This window comes from Euwallacea fornicatus, chromosome 17, assembly GCF_040115645.1.
Source record: "Euwallacea fornicatus isolate EFF26 chromosome 17, ASM4011564v1, whole genome shotgun sequence".
Taxonomy (NCBI): Eukaryota; Metazoa; Arthropoda; class Insecta; order Coleoptera; family Curculionidae; genus Euwallacea; species Euwallacea fornicatus.
This window is the reverse complement of record NC_089557.1, coordinates 2,254,059-2,272,956: the sequence shown is the minus strand read 5'-3', so window position 1 is coordinate 2,272,956 and position 18,898 is coordinate 2,254,059. Positions and strand designations below refer to the sequence as shown.

The following is an 18,898-nucleotide window of genomic DNA, read 5'->3' as shown; positions in this document are numbered from 1 at the left end:
CACAAACTTGAGTAGAGCTTTGGAATATGGTTGCTGCGTCCGGTCCTTTCAGTACCGTCAAAATGCTCTTGTAGCATATCAGTATCCAAAAATTTCATTTTAAATAGACGAACGGTTCTGAAACAGAGAAGGACAAAAGCACGAACGTTACTCTTATTGCACAAAAAATTTCCAGGAAAGTTAATCATTTTTATTAGCTGATAAAATACACAGTAAATAAAGCCCTAACAACAAAAATCAAATAATAAAAAATATTCCTTGGCATTTCGTCACACACGTAACTAAATTCGAAAGGTCGCTAAACACTTTTACCACAAAGTAAAAAAGCTCGGGGACGAATAGAGATCTTCAGAGCCAATTTAGCAAGATTTTATGTTCGGCAGAGTTACCTGTATGCGTAAAAATATTTTACCAGCTAGATGAGAAAAAACTGTTGGCGAAAGTACCCGCCTTATTATTAATAATTACTTTAGAGTTAAAATGGCATGTTTCTTTCCTTTCTAACATACTTCCCAGAAAATTTTTATCAATTCAGTTTTGAATAATTAAAACAATTAAATAAACGCCGCATAATATAAATATCACAACCTCTATAAAAGACTTGATGGTAACAACGAATTAGATTTGAAATCCACGTCAATTAATCAATGGATTGGAGATCAACGTTAGATATTTACGTACGTGTGCGCAGAAACCGCTTAAAACAAAAATGAATTTGGATTCGCATCCGTTACTACAGTTAGCGCACCTACTACTAATTTCTAATCCAACTAGATGATAGAAGGACTTGTGTACGTGAACTCTTAGAGGAACGTATTCCTTACACAGAAATGCATTAAAAAGAAATGGACTTAACTATTTAAAAAGAGTCGGCCCGTACTTTTTTACTTTGTACTAGTTCATCTAAACTAATGAAAGATATAGTTGGCAACACGATCTTAAGAATACTAAAAGAAGTGATATGCAACGGGGCGACTAAAATTACTATTATTTGCATTATTCGTTTGAGGAAGAACTAATAAAGAGTGTTTATTATTAAGTAACTAAGAGCTAACGTTGACCACGAAAAGGATCATAAAGACGTACAACCTAAAGGAGTAATAACAAATCATCAACATAGAATGCTCTTTTTTTGGTAATAAACAATAAAGAGGGTCAGAAATCATTGATAAATTTGAGTCTCGAGACTAAGAATTGATTGATTTTCGTGCTTGAAAAGGCAAAAATGACTAGAACTTTGCGGCGATTATTATCAAAGAAGGTTAGGCCCGCGAAAATGTTATTTTGTACTGTCTAACATGGGAATGGATAGCTATTAAGTACGCGTTAGATACTGTTCCTCAACACGATATTGGCATGGAAATCTTTGGCATCGTGCAACATCTATCAATGATTCCCGAGATCAAGGAGCGCTAAGCCTAAGTATTACCCTAATTAGTACGATTTGATTCAATCAACGATTATTCCCGGCTTAATTTTTGCTCGTTTGTAATTCTATTAGCTTCACCTCAAATATATTTTTCGCCGTAGTTTTATAAAATAAATAATATTAATAATATTCATTCCTCCTACAATAAATAGAATTTTACATTTGTCAGAAAGGAGGACCTGCTGCTGATATACACTTCACAGTTGGAACTGCTCTTTTAAAATTAAAGACTGATATGCCTTTCGGGGATACGACACTGACACGTCCTAGAGGTCCCAGTTTCTGACAAATTAGAGAAGATTGTGCTTAAGTGGAATGCATTTGTAGTTAATTGTTTCGACCCATGGAAATCATTATTGTCTAAGAATATACACAATAAATATAACAATTCAATACTTTTTTTCATAATTTGCACGCATCAAAGTAGTGCTGGATATGGATAAATAATAACAGATTACCGCTAACAACTTAAAATTTGATTGGATACAAGTGGAAATTGGTCTATCTTTTAAAGCAGTACTTTGAGCACAACAGAAATTTGGTGGGCCCTAATGAGGCCAATTGATCTCTTCTTTTTTGAAGGAAGGAATTGTCGGCGGACCTGAACTATTAAGCAATAATTCGAAATTTAACCCGCACACCCATCAAAAAAATAAGTATACACTCTATTAAAGCTTGCATTTGACCACCGTTAAATGGAATATAGAGAAAGACTTACGAGAGCTACACACTGACGCACATATGATGTGCCCTATTTTGGGCGTATTTGTATTGCGAGAATCCTCATCTTCAAATCACGGAAGTATTTCAACGGCTGTGAAGTTGACAATTTTAATATTATTCCTTGCGACGTGTAAAGATAAGAATTCTACCATCAAGATGTCTGCCGCAAAACACAACAATTAATAATCGCAGAGCATTGTAAAATTGTTCTAAACAGTATAAGGATTCTGTACAAACTGAAAATTAAGGGGTTGAGGGAAGTGTTTGTATACAAATTACCCCAAAACTTGTATTATATCTTTTAACGGGGCAGTGTAAGACCAAAAATGTAACAAAAACTTCATATGAAGCTAGAATTGCAACACAAGCGCTTTGTCAATGAGGAAATTAGAAACTGACTAAAGGAAAAAACCTTTTTATGTGTATTTGGTTGGTACAATATAAAGTCACTGAATAGCTCATATGCGTAAGAATTAATACAATATTTGCTAATGCTTCAAATGTCTACTTTGCTTAACTGAAGCAAATGCTTCGTTGGAGCAACAGATACTCCACATGCGAAATAAAATAAATTCTGGATCACATACCCACTGATCCACTTATCACATTAGTATAGACAATGAATTTTCAAAATAAGTTTAAGGATATTTTAGTCCTAATAAAAATATCCCTTTCGCTGTTATATTTTGGCAGTCTTACGCCTCCCTTTGGTTTCGTCATAATTTATCACCTAGCACCGTCGACGTTCTGTAAGTTGTTGATTATTTTACACGATCAGAATATAGCGCTTTCGCCACAATATGAAAATAATTATGGTTTCATGAGATTGTAATTTTCCTGAATATGTTTTAATGCGTGTTGCAGAAGAACGATTTTTGCCTGGATTTGCCAAACACTTTCTTCATAGTCCGACCCTGCGGCAGACATCTTAGTTAATTTACTAATCTAAGGTTTGTAAAAGAAACCCCCATCTGAATAACATTCGACTTACCTACAGTATTGAATTAGCTCTAGCAGAGCTTCAAAATAAGGCCAAACAACCCAGAGCGCTAGGAGAGGATCTCTAAAACTATAGAAATACGTTCCTAGCACTGCGGCCGACTTTCCCTAAACCGCCCTTTCTACTAACACTCATGGTGGATTTCAGGCACATAATCCAACTTTTTATAACCCCCGACGTCACATAAATCCCCCAATCAAAACTTTGAGTGCTAGTTTTATTTCGAAACTGAAAAGTAGCAATCTTAATAGTAAATATTAAAAAAAAAACATTCGACTCCGCTTATCCAAGACCTGAAGACGCGTTAACAGATCATGTAAGTTTGTACTAACGAACGAACTCGGTAGAAAAAAGTTCGACGATATTTTGGTCGCCGAAATTTCCGTTAATCTAAGTTTTGGCTGCCTCCTACCTCCTGCCGCGCTCGATTTTCTTAAGCGAAGGCGCATCTTAAGCGAAATACATGACTTTCTTGGTGTCAGCATGGACGGTAATCGCTCTAGCCATGGCACCCGGTGTTCGATCTTCCGATGATCCAGATTGGTGAGATCCTTCGCCACTGAAAAAAGAAATATTTATCAATTTAGAGTGACCCATTAAAGAAAGAGACAAGAAAACACATATTCAAGTCCCGGCATGTTATTACTCGACAATGAAATGTTCGCCCGGAAACGATGAAATAACTAACGCAACATCCACAAATACTTAGGCTCTATTTAATTTACTCTAAGTAATTGATACAGTGCTAGAGGCAACGCCCTAACCTCCCAATTGACTCTTACCTGTCATGTTCCTTTTCAACTAAATGATATCGAGCCCTAAATGCCACAAGATGCGCGTAGTAAGCAGGCGCCGGGATGGAAACTGACCGGGTGCAGCGCACGTAAGTATGGCACAGCTGGTAGGTAAGACATTGGAGTTCGTCAGAGTCCAAGTGCGAGTCATCCCATAACACGTGGTAATGGGACGGCCTGGAGGTACCCTGTAAAACACGAATACAACCTCCTGCGTAAACGCACCATACAAAAGTTACCTGAATACCCTGATGACTGCACAGATAAAAATCAAACTCCGTGGGATGTGTGATCCCAACATCTACCGTGGTACCAGCCGGGATGTTCCCACTCTTTCCGCTTTGCTCTTTCTTGTCGGCGCAAAACAGACGCGTGTGATGTCTCTTCTGCACCACAATGAATGTGATGCCTGGCTTGTAATCAGTTTCCAGTTTGATGCAGGCCTCGCGAATGGCGGTCAATTCGTGTTGCAACAATTGCAGGAATTGACCCTCAGACACACCATCACGATACAAAATAATACGATGAGGTTTGTAGCCGCCCGTCGATTTATAGAACATTATCAACAGTTCACTGAAAACGGACAAATCGTCAATAACAACACATACATTAAGTTTTAGGGATTGTGCAAATGACGAAAGGACCAAGATGCGCAAAAATAATCATATCCTGATAATATTTTGAATAAATATTAAGGTAATAAAGTATTATTTCGTATGCATCTAGAGGTGCAATTGTCAGTGTACACTCAAATCTTACCGAACCATCGAGCTAAGTTCCTGTATAATCTCTTGTCGGTGTTGTTGTACTCTTACAGTGGCGGCATATCTCGAAGGATGAGCGTCCATAGACCCGACGACGGCGGCAATAGATGGCTTTTTGTTATCGCCCGCAGGAGGATGAGTGACGTCAGCACCCAAAAAGATCACCGGTTCATTGAATATTTTCGGACGAATAGACGGCACCAAAATACTGTTGATGCCGCCCAACTTCACATTAATTTTGAGGCATAAATTAGATAAAGTTTGTGGCGACGTCTTGTTGACGTTTTTCGCCTGAACACATTGGGTCGCCATACCGAGAACCGTGTCTCCCACACGTTTTACTTCGGCTGAAATGTCACATTTCGGTTAAAAGCTCAGTTTACCCAATAAAAGGACTAACCATAAACTGGAGTTTTACCAGGTAGCACCACGACGACCAACTGCAAGGCCTGGAAGGTGGTCTTCAAGTATCTGAACATCGGCTCCACTTGATCGGGACCAGTAGCATACTTACAGAAGCACGGTTGGCCTATTATGGGCATGCCGGCGTCGTTTGATATTTTTTGCAATTGTTGAGTAAAGTTTCTGAAAAAGCAAAAGAAGATCAGTCTAGAAAGTAGACTATAGAACAAGAAGAAATGGGTGAGTTTTTTTAAAGACAGTAAACTAGATGTAAACTTAAGAGATGGAGTGCTTCAATTTTAATCGCCACTACCACCATTTATGAGACTCCCACTATGGATTTCTGCAATTGTCTTTAAAAAAATGTATTCAGTAAATTCAAAACATTTTAGTGAAATTCTGCAAATCTTAAAATATGCTGTCTAATTTTAACTTAAACGTCATAGATTTTCATATGCGTACCTTAAGGCATCTTCTCGTACAGTACGTTGGGGTGCAAAACACGCTATGGCCCACACTCTTATTTCAACGCCGGTGAAGAATTGTTTTCCTCTCATGTCCCATACCCCTTGGTTAGGACACGCTTGCTGCTTACTCTGCAAGAATTAGGAACCCTGGTAAAACTGATAAAAAATGAGCAGAACTTTTCTTAATAAAATTCTTTTTTTTTTTGACTAACAAAGAATCAAATTTTCGTTTAACTTTTTTCCCAGGATATGTTCTTTGACGTTTTTGTCGTCAATCTATATATTTTTCCTTTGGTTTATATTGATAATAGTTCATACTAGACTATTTTACTAGGCAGAAAAAATTATGTTTTTCAACAAAAACCTAGATTTGAGACTCCCAAAAGAAACTACAATAACTGAATCAAACTCATATTTCTGGTAAATACATAAGTGCCCTTCGAGTACTTCTATCGATGATTAACTGAAAAATATCGTCTTCAAACTACTACCACAAATGTGCAACACGACTACCCACTTAAAAAGGTGCAAAACTACATTGGTGCATACACCTACACTTGCAAATACGGACATATAAAATACCTTGAGAAGGGGCAACAAAAAAGCGCAACGAAGGCAAAGCAATATGTCTAAATACTAGTGTTGAAATCGGTTTAATTTAAAACTCGAATTCAGCCAAGTATAAAAGACGGCTGAATGAAAGAAATGGCTTATATCGACACTGCAACTTCAGCCGTCTTTGTTTCGCAGCTACTAAATCTAAAATAAATAAATACAACGAGGAAACTAACGTGCCAGCCCACCTGTCCGCTGAGGGATGCGACCCGCCCTCCATACTGCAACTTAGGAGGCGGCAAGACGCGTCCCCTCACTTCCATCATGCTCGTCGAGATCGTCAGTCCAAATTCTTGGACGTACTCATCGTTGTTGAAGTCCGCCCGGCGCACAAGGTTATTGATTTCGCGCTCGCGATCGGGAGCAGACCTGGAAAGAAGAAAATCCCATAATTAAACTAATAGACCATTAACTGTGTTGTTCTTGCAACTGAAGTTCTAGTCCCAGAGAACAATTACAACAACGAATTTAGCACATACATACTCCCATTAGGCGATTTTGTAAAGATTGGGAAAAAACAGTTTAAGAGGCGGTTTATCATTATCAAATACAACATACATCAGGCCAGTTCCCAAATAATAAAACCATGCTCACCTGGCGGTTGCTTTAATCATAGTCGAAGTCTGCATATCAGTCAATTTTTTGATACACCGCTGCCCAGCGACGATATTACAGACTTCCAATGGTAAGTAGGTGTGCTTGTGTTCCTGTCCCACCTAAAAGACACGCAACCCTCCCTGATACAGTGACAAATAGCCATGTAAAACTTACCTGAAGGCATGGCAAATGAGGATATCGCAGTTTCATTTTATATTTATCCAAGAAATATTTGGCCACTGTACATTCCACAGTCTGCCCGTTTTCTAATTGCAATGGGAATCTATAAAAAATTAATTCAAGCAAACAAAAAATATTAAAAGCGAATCGCATACGATTGCATTTGCGCAGGCCTTCTTGTAACATTGCAAACTCTATATTTCCTACGCATAGCCCCACAATGCGTAATTTCAATTTTTAGCCCTTTTATTTCCTTCGTAAATTTCACTCTCTGGCTGTCGGTCAATGGCTTGCGCTGCTCGTTAATATCCCTAATATCCAATACTTCACACATAAATTCTATCACAGGTTGCGCTTTGTAAAATGCAGTTGCAGATACTAAAAAAACAATGGTAAAATGCCAAAGTAGTTAAATAATTCACAACTGACCGTCAATATTGAGCATCATCTTCCATTGACTGGGCCTCACTGACTGATGGAATCCAAACCATACCTCTCTGCCACCACCTGTATCAACCTCATTAGACAAAAATCAATAGGAAACATGAAGAAACATACCCAAGGGATGGTAGTATCCTTCAGGGCTACTAAAGAAGCTCCTACCCACTGGGGTATAACTCATTGAAGGCAAATGCCTCATGACGACATCCAAGGCTAGAATGGCTTCGTATGGTATTTGCCGAGTTCTTCCTTCTAAGGCTTCTTCCAACCCATACAAAGACACTTGGGCCACCCATTTAATGCTAACGCGAAACAAACGATCCTTCCCTTCACCAGGTAAGGTCACCTCCAGTTCTTCTCGAGAGTTCCCGATGGGTAACGGATCGCGAGTATAAAGATTATTACGACCGTCGAACACCGGTTTCAAATTACCGAAGATTTTCCCATAGGACTTTACCATTGTTTCGATAATTTCTCTATTAACCTGCAAGAAGTTACTTGTTTCCAAAGCTTTCGAAATCAAGTTGTAGACCGAAATGTATCGAGCTTTGTACCTACCTTCCTAGGACATTTATCAGGTTGGATGTTGACATCATAATGATGTACAAATCCGCGAGGCATGCATATTTGGAAATGGTTGGCTTTAAGTCCTATGGGACGCCCCTCACGACCCAGGTTGGGTCGGCGCGGGCACTGGAACACAGGAGGCTCTGCGGGAGGTGAAACCGTCGCCAAAGGACCAGGAGTTCCACTTGTGGGTCCCGGGAGAGCTACCGCCGTGGAAGTAGTGGTGGTGGGGCCCATGGGAGTGCCAGAGGTGCCTGCTGCAAAATAATAATTAATAATATGGTCCACAGCCATTCAGACTTACAAAAAATATTTTCCTTAATTAATGTTTTAAGATAATTAATTAGTCACATTAAATACTAATCAAGTATAAATTATTATCATCATCAGGCTAGGATTACCAAGGTACTGTTAGGCAATTAAACGAGGACAACCCTAAAACCTTCATTGATGAATAAATAAATGACAGATAAGATTATCTTCATTCATAGATAATATTACCAGGGGAATTTCAGGAGTATTTCCATCTAAAAATAATAATTTGGAATTGTAATACTAGAAGGTGACAATAAAAAGTATTTAAATTCCAAAAAATTAAACATAATAATATATATTATAAGTAACTATATGTTATACAATAAAAACTTCCAATGTTTGTTAGTGTTCCAATTTTGAAGATTAAAGGAATACCAAATGAGATGAAATGTGTCGTATCACATTTCATATGGTCAATCCTTATTTTGTGAACCATACTTTTCATGAGCGGACACCCATCATAACTTTTCTGTGGTGCATCATCAACCAAATTTGAAACTGTTGTTTAATTTACAAACTTTTTTTGGCTTTTGTATTTTACTGCAGCCATTAAAGCTAATTAAGCTGGTTTTTAAAAGATATTATCTATTTTTAGTAGCATTCTGCTATACATATTTTTTTCACATTTAATGATACAAATAGCAGGAAATAGGAAAAAATACATGATAGATCTATGCCTAGTCATATCAGAGTTCTTTGTGAACACAATACATGTGAAAGAAAAGAATAAATAAATTCAAGATAACAGGGTAAATAGCTACTGCCTATCTAATTAACATTAAAATTTAATCTTCTTCTAAGGGGTGTTTAATTATTATTAACTTTTATATTAGGTTAAATAAGGCCCAGCCTCTCCTCATCTATTGATCAATATCTTTCAGTTTGTTGGCTCTCCTGCTAGACAGGTCAATGACCTGCTGTAGATTGGGCCAAATAGTTTTAACACAATTACAAAAGAAACAGGAGCTAAACTAATTTTGGAAGTATTTTTTAAATTCAAATGGATATTGCTTTGTATAAATATAAGACAATTAATATCACATAACTATGTATCATTTATTGAAATTCAAATTAGAAAGGTATTTCAGCAATTCATGACTAATTAAGTTGGTTTTGCATTGTAGATTAATAGCTATATATATTATATCCTTAGATTAGATCAGGCTATTTATGTTACTTATATATTTCACTTATTAAGTTTGCTTATAGGAAGGGTAATGATTCTACCTAGGTATTTATGAGGCAATATCAACGTAATTCTATGTTCATGGTTTATTGGCTCTGGTTTTCTAAGACAGGACTGCAGATAATTAAGGAGTAACAAGACATGATTAAATTGCTCTCAGATTAGCAAATATTTAAGCTTACTGAGAGAAGGTCTATGCAGAGGTACACATTTGTTTTATAGCAACTCAATAGGTCATGGTAAATTGACAGTGATATTTTCTATCCATCTTCCTTACCAATATAAAAAGGAGATAGGTGGAAATAAGATTCCATAGGCTACATAGAACAATGGAAAATCTAAGAAAGTTTAAGAATATTTTGTTAATGTTGAAGTCCACATTAGCAACAATTTATATTAAACGCACAACTCAAACATCTAAAAATATACAATTGGATTCGAGGAAGCCAGCATTACAAGGAACAACTTATGACCTTATTTCTGGATAGATTAATGGCTTAAAAAAGCCATTCATAGGTTAGTTTTGATATGTCCGGAATTTTTAGTATTCGGTCATTATCCCCAACTGGAATTCCACACATTTTCATTATTCCAGACAAAAACCGTCATTTTACACCATTTTTGCAGAAAAAAGCGCCCGTCAACCCTCTATAAACTGCAAAAAGCAAGCAAAATTCAAAACAAAGAATGACAGGAGGATGGGGAATGCATCGCTGAAGCGTGGAAAACAAAGTCGAATTAAAGAGACGTGACCCGCCGTGGTAGCTTCAACTTACGTCCTCCGGGTCCTTGGAACATTTCGTTATATAAATAAATAAATAGTCACACAAGCACACGCACACCACTCACTAAAATTTCCAAAAAATGATGGTCTTTAGCGTTACAAAAGCACGGCGGCCATTTGCAATCTATTGCCTGTTCGGCTGTTCAATTCGCCTCGTACGTCGTCGCGTCCCGCTCGTCAATTGTTGCATGACGCAGCAGACATCACATTCATTTTCCGTCCTTGTTGGTATCGCTAGCATTTAATAGGGATTCTAGTTCTTTTTTCGGGTGCGGAATTAAAAGGAAGTTTCAAGTAACTTGCAGCGTTGTCAATAGTTTGTTTTTCTAGGCTCATTTAGGAATATTGTAATGGCAAAGAATCTAAAAAACGGAAAATTTTGCACGAAAAAAATTTGTAAGGTTTTTAATAAATATTTAAGTGTTTTTTTAGTAAATACTTGAAAAAAGCACTTTTGCTTATTTATTTAATGATCGCAAGTTAAGAAATATTTCAGTCGCCAAATACAATGGAAATGGTTTAATGGAACGATAACCGATTCAAATATTAAACACATATACAGGGTGTTCTCGAATTACGTGGCCAAAATAATACCGCAGATTGTTTGAGTGAAAATAAGTCGATTTAACTAAACTTCCCTCAGTCCAAAAGTTGATAATTATGGAGCTACAGGGTGTTAAATTTGAAAAAAAAAATCACATTTTCTTTCATATCTTTCGATTTCTTTGAGTTAATTTCACGAAATTTCATATTTGCGGGTGTTTTAGGATACAAAATTCAAATTTATTAACGATTTAGTTGTTTCTTATAGGGGGTGCCACAAGCGACCATTAGGACACATTTAAATCTCTGTAACTTTTTCGTGCCACGGTGTATATTATTTTGGTATTTAAAAACCTTTTTCCCTACCTTTTATACTTAGAAAAGGTATACTTTATTGACGTCGCTAGAAGCAACGGTTTTGGAGAAAAATGCATCTAAGCCTGATGATGCATGCAAATTACCTTAAAATTAGACGCCTTTCAATATTAACAAAAGTTTTCCGATTTGGAATTCTACGGAAAGGATATTTTTCCTTGTAAACTCGTACACTTTTTTGACTATTACAACGGCAAAGTCCATAAACTAACAGCATATCCACCATTTCAGAATAAGTGAATTTATTGGCCATATTTATGGATATTTACAGGAACAAGAAGTGAAACTAACTAAGAAAAACTTAGGGCTAAATAAAAAAACTGACATTTGAGAAACAAATTCAAGTGTTAAAATGTCAATTAAAAACATAGCCAACTGAGTTATTTACTTAAAAGCGCTAACGCAAATATGCAGCGCATTAGAATTATGCGTTTTTCTCCAAAACCGTTGCTTCTAGCGACGTCAATAAAGTATACCTTTTCTAAGTATAAAAGGTAGGGAAAAAGGTTTTTAAATACCAAAATAATATACACCGTGGCACGAAAAAGTTACAGAGATTTAAATGTGTCCTAATGGTCGCTTGTGGCGCCCCCTAGAAGAAACAACTAAATCGTTAATAAATTTGAATTTCGTATCCTAAAACACCCGCAAATATGAAATTTCGTGAAATTAACTCAAAGAAATCGAAAGATATGAAAGAAAATGTGATTTTTTTTTCAACTTTAACCCCTGTAGCTCCATAATTATCAACTTTTGGACTGAGGGAAGTTTAGTTAAATCGACTTATTTTCACTCAAACAATCTGCGGTATTATTTTGGCCATGTAATTCGAGGACACCCTGTATATTTATGGAAATAGTGCAAAGTTTGTATTACTGCGATTGATTTTGCAATCGTGATGGTGCATGAACGTGGCAACTGCGCTCTAATATTACTTTTCTTCCTAAACCGCTTGAACCAAGCTCAGACCTACGATGAAATATCCTCACAACGTTGCCAAAATTGACAATTATTTCAATAATTTTGGGACATTACGAAGAAAATAATAATACTGCAAACCAATTCATGAGATACTACGTGAGTAAATAGATATTCTAAGAAAAAATATGAGAAATACTATGTCCAAAACATATTCAGTATTTTTAACATTTGCGGTATTTTCATCGGTTACAATAGATTAGGTTAAGTAGGGATTACAAATGAGCATAAAGTCACCAAATAAAGCAGATAATTGGATAAATTTGATAAAAAATTAGATTTCTATTTGAAATGTGAGTCAACGTCAATATTTTTTTACAAAAATTATTTGAATGATAAAGAGAAACAATTATCTCAATCCTTGATAAAATGGTGGACGGTATTAATACTAAATAGCGCAATATTGGTAAATAAAATATCCTGAACACTATAAATATCCTACATTACCGTTTGTTTGCTGCATAGTATGCGAGGGGGGATGCCCAATGTGAGGTCCTTGCGCTGGGGGTCGATGTCCAATGAGGCTGAGCGTGGTCAAATCGGGGGGTAATAATACAGGCTGAAGGCCCGATTGCATCGTCAGCTCGGTCTCGGCTGACATAGTGGATTATTCCACTCCTATACAAAGAGAAAAACGCGATTAGTGTCACTCTTGTTGATCGGTATTGTAACACTTTGGAGCTAATAATACGTCAGCGATTAATAATCAATACCAAATATCGGAATAAGTAAACAAAAATTGTCAGTTATTATTAATGTAAACCAAGTAAACCGTATTGCGAAATGAAATCCGTGAAACCGTAAAATGAGGGACGAGAAGTGTCTTGGAAAGTTCCTTTTTCTTTTTTTAAATGAAACGAGGTCAAACAAACAGCTTCGCGATTTTTATATTTTTGGTAACGCAGACATTCTTACAGAACCTTTTGATACATTCTCCTTATTAATATTATGTAGCTTGTCTTTGTAGAGCGTGGAACTTATCTAACAGTCCCATATGTTAGTAAATAACACGCACGTTAGGTACATACCTTATTCTCATCGATAACTTCTACGAGTACTAGATTTTACCAAAAATTCTTATTAAAATGTTAAAGTTATTGCGTCCTCTCACAAAAAATGAAAACGTCATACAATACAATTATTATTGTTGTTGTTTTAAATAACTAAATAAGTTTGCGTAATTATAGAAAAATTCCCGTTGCAAACAGCTTATCACATCAACTAAATCTATAATTTGTACTATTTTTATACTTAATAAATCCTTTGTTACCTATGTTAAGAGTATTTGGTAGCACTGCTAAAAGTGTATCAGATATAGTGATATTTTTGTTGTTATCTCTGATAGCACTCGTTAAGCAAATAGTTACCACCTTTGCACTTCATTTCTACTTGCTATTTTATCAAAAAGAAAAAAAAAACAGTATTAATGTCAACGAGAATTATTAATGCTGTTTCGCTAATACTACATTGAATCGATTATTTTAAAAACGCATTGGAGTTTTAAAATGAAAAATCGAATATTTTATTGCACCAGAACATCATTATTATAGGCGATATACGGGGATTCCCTGAAAATCTATCGTATATCCAAATATGGCTCAACTGACTAGTTGGGCAAGTGGAACATTTAATTGTTTACTTAAAATATCATAATATACTTATCGAAAGTGCCCTTATAAGTAAAATTATTTGGATTATAATTCCTAGAATACGATACCTGTAATACAATCACCATTAAATTATCGATAAGGAATTTTCGGTGTTAATTTATATAGTATTTTTGCTTTTACCTAAAAAAATCCTATGTTACTAGAAATTTGTGTTTCCAAGCATCTCAAGTTTATGCAAATTGAAAATCAGGGTATTTAAGCATGGTTATAAAAGTCTTTGGATAGGTTATACAGTGACCCAAAATATACGTAGACAATCTCCCGGATTCATACAGCATACATTAAAACAACACAACTTCCTGCACTTTTTTGTCTGGTAAAAAATCGCAACAGTCAAAGAAACACTTTAGAAGCGACACTTCTACTGCGCACCACGTGTTATTTCAAAAATGACTAATTTACTGACGTCGATGAAGCAGGTTAGACGCATGCGTAGTTACGCTGGTTGAAGCATTTATGGACGATCGTCGGCTATTTCCGACTTCATTTTTACCAGTCACATTATTTTTATATTCCCCTCGTTTATCTACCTTCACATCGCCCTAGTACTTCACACTTATAAAATTAAAATTATGTTAATTTTTATCAGATGATTGATTACTGTTACCATGCACTTTGTATCAAAATATTTTAATAATTTCGGATCATCACACGTGGTTGAATATGGAATGTTTGAAATTCCCTTTTAAAAGCACACACAAATAACTCTGAACATGTTTTGAAATGCAAATGTCATTGCCAGAAATTGACAGTGAAGGCCAACTTGGAATTTTGGAAAACTGCCAACCGCACTCAAAAACGATCCCTGGGAAGACATCTGATGTAGAAAATTGATTGGTGAAATGGGACGTTGATGATGAAAACAATTGACGCATGTGAAAGGGCATTGACACCAGTCAAAAATCACTAAAAATGTTGGTTACCTTAAATACAGGATCTATTCTGGAAAAGTTTCGCAAATTGAAGTTGGAGGAAGAAAGTTTGGACTGACTGTCGAAACTATTTGAAAAACCTGACATTTTAACAAATTTTGATCTTTTCCTCTGCTTATTTAAAGAAGGTAATTCAAAATGCCTGACACTTCATCATTACAACTTTCCCAACGTGGCGATGTCACAGTTAAATTTGATGTTTCAATATTCAACACCCATCATCAAGTTTGCTTTTTCTTTTGGGCGCCATCTTGAATTTTCACATTTTTTTCTTGAATTTATATTAAATTTGTTTATTTGACTTTGGATCACTTCTGTTCCAAGTTCCTAGTGTGCGAATCTGTAAACAAAAGATGTTTTGTCTATTTCGCCTTGGCAACCACAGGGCGGCAGCACAGGGTTGTCAAAGGGACCTTATTTTAGGACCGTAACATTATTTTCGTTTCCTAGACCATTTTCAAAGCTTTCGTAACCAATTCTACGTAAGTCGATACGTAAATATAATCCCAACACAATATACGATTAAGCCTGGGTGTCGCCAATCGACGTAAAACACGTACAAAAGACGTCCACCTTTTGAAAACCTACCTGTTTCGGGCGGCAAAACACTACAACCCTCCCACGCAGTTAAACACCCCTCAAAAGCGGCAAAGTCAGACAAACGGGGACGGCTACGGCTATCGTAAATGCGAAAGTACCTTCAAGCAACAACCGGCTTCCGAGCGAATATCTCCAAAATAACAGGAGTCAAGGCTAAGTCGGGCTTCATGACAAAATCATACCCGTGCACCGTGCACGTAGCCCCGGGTATTCAATTCCGCGTCCAGAACATTGACTGACAAAACACTACACGTAATGACACACTCTAGGACGAACACCTTAAGATACGGCACAGATCGCATCACCACAATTGTTTTCTACGGTCGAATTCACCATCACAACAACTACGAATCACCACCGTCGTGCTGCTTGACGACCCTGGCGTTCGTCGTTTGTTTTGAATACCTTCGCTTGCCTGGGTTGCTTGATGTCTCGATTCCGCACAGCCTGTGACGGCTGCGCGAGCCGACCCTGTTGTCAAATTAATGGAGGAATATTCTTGGAAAAGTGTATATGATTGTTTAGGAGCTGGCGCGGCGTCATGGGTACCATGCTCGTATCAGATGAGTTATCCGCCAATGGCAACGCTCGATAAATGCGTTTACAAACGAGTTCAAAAATAAAAGAGAACATCCAGCGAGTGTATACCTGGATACACAAGGAATAATCTCTGATTCTTCAAATTAATATACAGACGGAACTGTTGACGCAGCAATCATACAGGGTGTTCCTTTTAAGTGGTACCGTGAGCTTTTGCCGCTAAACGTAAGAGGCACACATATTGGCCACACTCTGATTGTATTTGGTGTATTTTAAGTGGCCTCCAATGTGACAAGTTTTATCTCACTTAACCGACCTTGTCCTCTTATTGTGGTTACCAAGATAATAATAGTGGAAGTATTGAATCTGGGTCAAAGAGATACCTACAGTGCGGATGAATAATAACGAAATTTTCAAAAGACACATCACATGATTGCTGCTAAATGACGAAAATTTTAATCGAATTGGCCTAAGCATTTTCTTTAAACTAACTCTTTTTGAATGTTTGATACCAAATATTTCGGAAATACAACGTTTTCAGACATACATGTTTGTTTGTAGGAACTTTTTTCTTTGTTTGTGCCATGAAGCATCCTCTGTTGCACCCTAGATTTAAGATATCCCCTATATAAATATATCCATCTCTCTCACACACATTATTTTCGGCATAACTATATCTTTGTCCGATTATCTTTTGATAAAGTTTTAAATATGTATGGCCAAGTTTCAAATGTGCATTTATGGAATTTCATCATAACAAAACCACTCAAAACGTGATAACGGGATAGATTTTGTTTGCAGCCGTTTTGCATCTTTATGAGTAATAAAATGCGGCATGACCAAATAAAAACTAATTTTCTACTTGAAGCTTTTATCAAAAAATAATAACTTGAATAAACACTTATACAGAAAATAATCTACATGAGAGGAACGGGCATTTTTTATTAACGTTTTTAACAGAGAAATACATATACAATATGAATGTTTTCCTTAGTGTGCTGTTATTATTTGTTATTATTATACCATTAGGCGTAGAAATACCATATAACAAAGGCCGTTCTTTGTACGTCGCAGTGTTATAATCGTCGGTTATGTGTACACCTAATAAAAAATCTTTAAAAAATCGCTGAAGTAAGTTGAAGATAGTCAGATTTGGGCGGATTTGATTATACTAAATTTCCAGAATAGATGGATGAAGGACCGATGTGTTATCGGCTCTAATTTTGAGAAAGTTTGATTAACGGACTTATTGATATGCTATCGTAGGGCTGGCCTTAGCAAGTCTGACGCCCTGGACGAAATTTTTAATCACCGTCCCCCTAGCCCAAAGAAAAAGTACCGACCAGGGAAGTCCACCGCTCCGGGGCCATCACCCAGCCCCCCCGGCTGATACTGAATCAAAAGCAATTCGGAATTTTTTTCTCATTTTGTTAATAATTCAATTATATAACTGATGTTGAGAATCCTTCATTAAAAGTCAATCGACGTTTTTTAAGAATCTTATTATGGTAAAATTGAGTAACTCGTTTATTTTTATACTAGAACGATGAAGACGAGAAATAATTTAAAAAAACGGTGCTGCTATTAAAAATCGGAAATTGTTCTTGAATTGCAAAGAGTAATTCTCTTCTTTCGATCACGCATGACACATGCGGCAATAAAGTCATTAAATAATTTAACTGTTAGTAACATTGCTCCCGCGCATGTTGTGCTTCCACACTGCACTATTTTATTATAGGCAACCAAGTAAACACAACAGCCAATAAGCAACTTCTAACAATACTCCCATGAATGCTGGTCCGCGTCGTTTTCAAACGTTCATCTTTAGGGAAGAAAGTTAGTGTGATAGAATATTCATATATTCCCTCTCTAGAGATGAAAACGATATTTTTGGTAGGAGTGAAGGACGACGAAAGTCATCGGTTTTGCATGCTAGCAAAGAAAAGTGTTTATTAAGTTAAACTTTTGATATTAAAATTTCATAAATCATTATTAGCATTCACATTTTATCGTCTGCTCTAATTATGTTTCCTCTCAGTATTTTTTTGCAAATAAAACATTTTAAGGCTAGAAAAATCGACCCGGCAACACTGAAACATGCGGCCAATACTGATATATCACAATACGCCATTTGCGTTCGTGCGTGCGATGCGTCAGCGGGGGTGTTTTTTAATTACCTCATCCCTACTGCTAAGCATCCCCCCAAAAGTAAAATTGCGAGGGGAAGAAGATATTACGCATTTTTGCATACTTAATAAATAAGGCCACCCCGCAGTATAACACGTAGGCAGCTAAATTATTTAGAAAAAATATGCATTCGTTAGTTGTTTAGTTAGCAAACCCACCTCTGCATTAAAATTTAAACGATGATTTTTTAGATTACCATTAAGACCACCACTGAGAAAACCAATCAGATAGGTATCTACAGAGTGAAATTTAGTGGACCATTGGGTTGTCCAACCAGCCCAGGGCAGGTATAAATCCCAACAGAACAAAAATAAAAGAAGCCTTAGACGCAGACTGCCGTATCTGACTTGCTGGCTTGAATTGAGCAATGTCTCCTTCATAAGAACACTAGAAACTCTACCTTTTATGTTTTATGCACTAATCATAATGTTCCACAACACTTCCAATAACGAATGTCATTTATTTCTTATTCCATTGAGGCTCCCGCCAATTACCCTATACACAACTTTCCTCTTCCGCTAAAGGTCGAGGGATGTCCCCAGCACACTCGATCGCACATAGCCGGTGTCAACAATATCCGACGATCGTTATAGTCTTTTGTCTGTGATAGACAAAGATCGCCAGAAAGTTACAAGTCAAAGGAATGCTCGATAGTCAAATTAAGCGGACGATAGGAGACTGTTTTGCATGGCGTACATGATCACGAACTGGAAACGATCAATGTCAAATCAAATTTCATCTTAGTGAGAGTCAACCGGGGAATAGATTTTGCGCCGAAACGCCGCGCTGAGGCCCCCCGACCACTATTT

General features: G+C 36.7%; 1 protein-coding gene across 2 annotated transcripts; it reads right to left on the bottom strand.

The window, feature by feature from the left end:
* Positions 1 to 175: 175 nt before the first annotated feature.
* On the bottom strand, positions 176 to 15,831 carry AGO1 (protein argonaute-2). 2 transcript variants are annotated; one of them, XM_066291772.1, is made up of 15 exons: positions 15,351 to 15,831; positions 12,608 to 12,778; positions 7,971 to 8,236; positions 7,530 to 7,896; positions 7,401 to 7,478; positions 7,127 to 7,349; positions 6,966 to 7,074; positions 6,789 to 6,910; positions 6,383 to 6,563; positions 5,575 to 5,708; positions 5,111 to 5,295; positions 4,706 to 5,057; positions 4,186 to 4,519; positions 3,935 to 4,134; positions 176 to 3,711 (listed from the first exon to the last, which is right to left on the bottom strand). In XM_066291772.1, exons 2-15 carry the CDS (start codon positions 12,759 to 12,761, stop codon positions 3,603 to 3,605), a joined length of 2,814 nt encoding a protein of 937 aa, XP_066147869.1. In that variant the 5' UTR covers positions 12,762 to 12,778; positions 15,351 to 15,831; the 3' UTR covers positions 176 to 3,602. The 2 variants fall into 2 exon arrangements, with proteins under 2 accessions (XP_066147869.1, XP_066147867.1); XM_066291770.1 differs by having other exon boundaries at positions 6,371 to 6,563; positions 15,351 to 15,829.
* Between the last annotated feature and the right edge of the window lie 3,067 nt (positions 15,832 to 18,898).